Raw genomic sequence first — 3,450 nt, 5'->3', positions numbered from 1 at the left:
TATGCTATTTGTGTTAGCTACTTCAATGATATTCTTTGTCAGACAAGACAAATCCAATCAGTTTTTAATTCCTATTATTTTAAATTTGCTAACACTCGTAATACTATTTACCCCAAACACTTTTCTCACAGTCAATGTATCTCATATCCGTCGCTAAAATCATGATCAAAAATCTTTTGGAAATATGTATTCGCTTAGTCTTAGATCTGATTATGTGCTCATGTCTCAATAGTGAAAGAAATATCACACGTACACTGTCAAATTTCTCGTACAAATGGACGATATCAACAAATCAAAAGCAATAAAACAAGAATCATCAGCTTTATCTAGAGAATAATCATCAACGATAAAAGCTTTACATGTATTTAGCGACAGCACAAATTCCATTGGCTCGGTTAAATTAGTACATTAGTAACTTTACATGCTTACATAAGAGATACAAGGTGTATGTATGTATGTATATATGTATGTATGTATGTATGCATGTATGTATGTATGTATGTATGTATGCGTGTATGTGTGTGTGTGTGTACATAAATCAATTAGACTTGAAAGGAAATATAAGAAATGTATTTTAACTTGTGCGTATGCACCAGTTAAATCGCATATAAATCGAAATTTACTATTGTTCAAATTTAGTCATGTTATAGGTCATGTTTGTTTTACGGGGGTAAAAACTTATCATGGTGTTTTTCTCGTTGTTGATTTATCTTGCTGTGTTCCTGCATCGAGTTCATGGATATACAATATGCCAATGTGTCCTCCTGCATGGCTCGAAAATCGACTAATGGAGGCAAGAGTTTTCATTTGCGATGTCTATACGGATGACGTTCACACTGATATGGTCTTGGATTGTTTAAAAGAGCTATTTTTATATAAATAAATTGACTCTGGTATTATGGATTTTACCCTCTCTGGCATTTATCTTTGTTTTATTATGACTGTGCTGATATGTCATTACAACCCATAATTCACATACACATATTCACTATCTACATGCTTAAACATACAAGCAATGAATCTTATATTCTTATCAGACTTCATCGCGCTAATTAGAAACCCTCTCCGCTTTTACTCCTGCTGTGTTAGCCATATCCAGGAAATCTTTACCGCTGACGTCCATGAAATTCTGACAGTTCAGAATCTCGGAATCGTCAACCTGAAGAAGCAATACAATAACGTCAGCCTCATCGTATCTCACATGCAATTTTCTTTGACATTAACCCATTTCATTTAATAATTGTTCTTTGCTTATTTATTCTTAAGTATGCTTCATTAAGACCACATAAGCATTTCAGGGCGTGTCTTGGAACGATTTAAACATAAACAGTATAGTAACATTGTTCTCGTAATGTCGAGAATATAGCACCAAATATGAAAATGGCGAACAAAAGATGTTACCCTGTAATCGCTATAAAGGACGGATATTTTTTTTTTCCTCATAGGTATTCTTGAAATAATTCTTACTCTTCATGATTAAAAACTGATGCATCAAAATAGAATGATGGGGTCAAATGGAAGTGGCAGGAATGAACGACGAACGTAAATCTGTTTTTAGATGGGTTCTGGTCAATTTGGCCGAACAAATATGTTGGCTATCTAAAGCGAAAACAGCAAATGTCAGGCAGTATCCTCAGCGTGTGGGTGCTCCAGAATGGATCCGTATATTATGTGTATGACTAAACCTTTCTAAGCGTTAAATATATAATATTACTATATCTGGGGCAAGAAAACCAATCAAAAGTTAATTTCCCACATTGGTTTTAAACTATAATCGTGGTTGTTATGAAAACCATCAGCAGAGTTAACATGAAAAACAAATATGTTCATATAAACAAATCATTAAGTGATATACTGAAACGTGTATAAAAGGATGGAAAAAAGAAAGGTAGAGAATATTTTTAATGCTAGAATTGAACACTACAGATTAAGGTCGCATATTTCTATGCCGACTATTGAAAAAGATTGATGAAACGCACCTTAATTAGTGGAGTGTATCTCGGGTGATGGTGATCCTTAACTGGGTCATTGCTGACCCTATTGTAAGCACTAAGAAGAGCCCAACGTCTTTTGTCACTGGAATTATCGCTGCTGCAGTGTAGCAGATTGCAATGGAAGAATAAAGCATCTCCTATAACATGTATATATAGGTGTTACATTAGTCATAAGTGTCATTATTGGAGTTTACTAAGAAGTAATTATGTTACTATAACTTTGCCTAATAAATTAGTTAAAGAATTGCAGCAAATACTGACGCATCCCTATTTTCCACACGGTGTCATGGTATTTTAGTTAAAGGCTTTAAATCCACACAAATATGTGAGTTGTATTGGAGAAAGTACCGGCACTCATTTTGTTAGGAAATATAAATATCTACCTATGACCAGCCTTCAATTCTAAAATTTACCATGTCTGGACATCACCGTCCAACTTGTGAAAACAGATCAAAACGTCTTTAAGTTTTTTGGTTTCCCCTGGTCCGAATCCTATAAGATGACCAATGATCTTTTGAAAGGCTCCTCTCCAATGCACGAAGGGGAGGGGGGGAATGCAAAGAGGGGACAATATACTGTCTTTGATGTTTTCTCTCTTTAAAACAGTTATACATCTATATCATTTAAACATGGTGAGGATGTTTAACTGTGTTAGGTGAAAAAGCATGATTATTTACTTCGCTGCAAGCCAGGGGCGACAATCCCCTGTAATCCACTTTTACCTGCGGACAGGACTTCTCATTTTGATCAATATGCATGAATAAAATACGTCACCAACACGGCAATGTAGCAGTCTTCTACAAATCCACAGTGACGTCCTTTATAACAATCAGTATATCACTAAATTTGGACGAAAAATGTTGGTTAACTCTTTAAAATAGGATGAAAGATCGTCTTGGGTCAACAATGCAAAAAAATGCGAGCAAATATTACCCTCACTAGAAGTGATCTCGGTATGAAGGTTTATTTATATATTCAGGATAAACGAGTAAACCGGATCACAGGTTGCTGTTAATAAAACAGAATTTTCGCACATGGTTTGAGTATACGGATTATTTTCCAATAGTGTGGACACGCTTGTGGTATTATATTAAAGCTTATTTCAATGTTAGATTACTATAAAAGTCAATAGTTGCCACTGGGTGGATAGCCGTCTTTGATTTCTTAAATATTACTGATTTCGCCAGTTACCTGAATTCATTTCCACGTATTTATGGGGACACACACTGGATATATATTGGACTCTTTCTTCGTCGGCACCAGTCTGTCCGGCGACAAGCTTGTGCTCAATTCTTCCACATTTGTGTGATCCCTCTAGAATCTGAATCAAAAAGGGAGATGAACCAAGCTTGATTTTATATTTGTGGTTTACCTTGGTTCCTTACTTGTGTTGGTCAGGTCTCCATTTATCATTAATATCTCGCTCCTTTTAACAAAAATGTCATTACTTGATGTA

The 3,450-nt window shown here is 35.2% G+C and overlaps 1 protein-coding gene across 2 annotated transcripts in view; it reads right to left on the bottom strand.

The window, feature by feature from the left end:
• Positions 1 to 304: 304 nt before the first annotated feature.
• LOC149770798 (uncharacterized) overlaps positions 305 to 3,450 on the bottom strand; it is an 8,484-nt gene continuing 5,338 nt past the window's right edge. For both annotated transcript variants that reach the window (XM_089949113.1, XM_089949114.1), the window contains exons 8-10: positions 3,186 to 3,315; positions 1,980 to 2,131; positions 305 to 1,159 (exon numbers count right to left, since the gene is read on the bottom strand). In XM_089949113.1, the coding sequence (XP_089805239.1) occupies positions 1,049 to 1,159; positions 1,980 to 2,131; positions 3,186 to 3,315 (393 nt within the window). In that variant the 3' untranslated portion in view covers positions 305 to 1,048. The remainder of the gene's footprint in view (positions 1,160 to 1,979; positions 2,132 to 3,185; positions 3,316 to 3,450) is intronic.

Source organism: Sinohyriopsis cumingii, unplaced genomic scaffold (assembly GCF_028554795.1).
Source record: "Sinohyriopsis cumingii isolate HCF-2022 unplaced genomic scaffold, ASM2855479v2 utg002323l, whole genome shotgun sequence".
NCBI classification, from domain to species: Eukaryota; Metazoa; Mollusca; class Bivalvia; order Unionida; family Unionidae; genus Sinohyriopsis; species Sinohyriopsis cumingii.
This window is presented reverse-complemented; position numbering and strand designations above follow the sequence as displayed.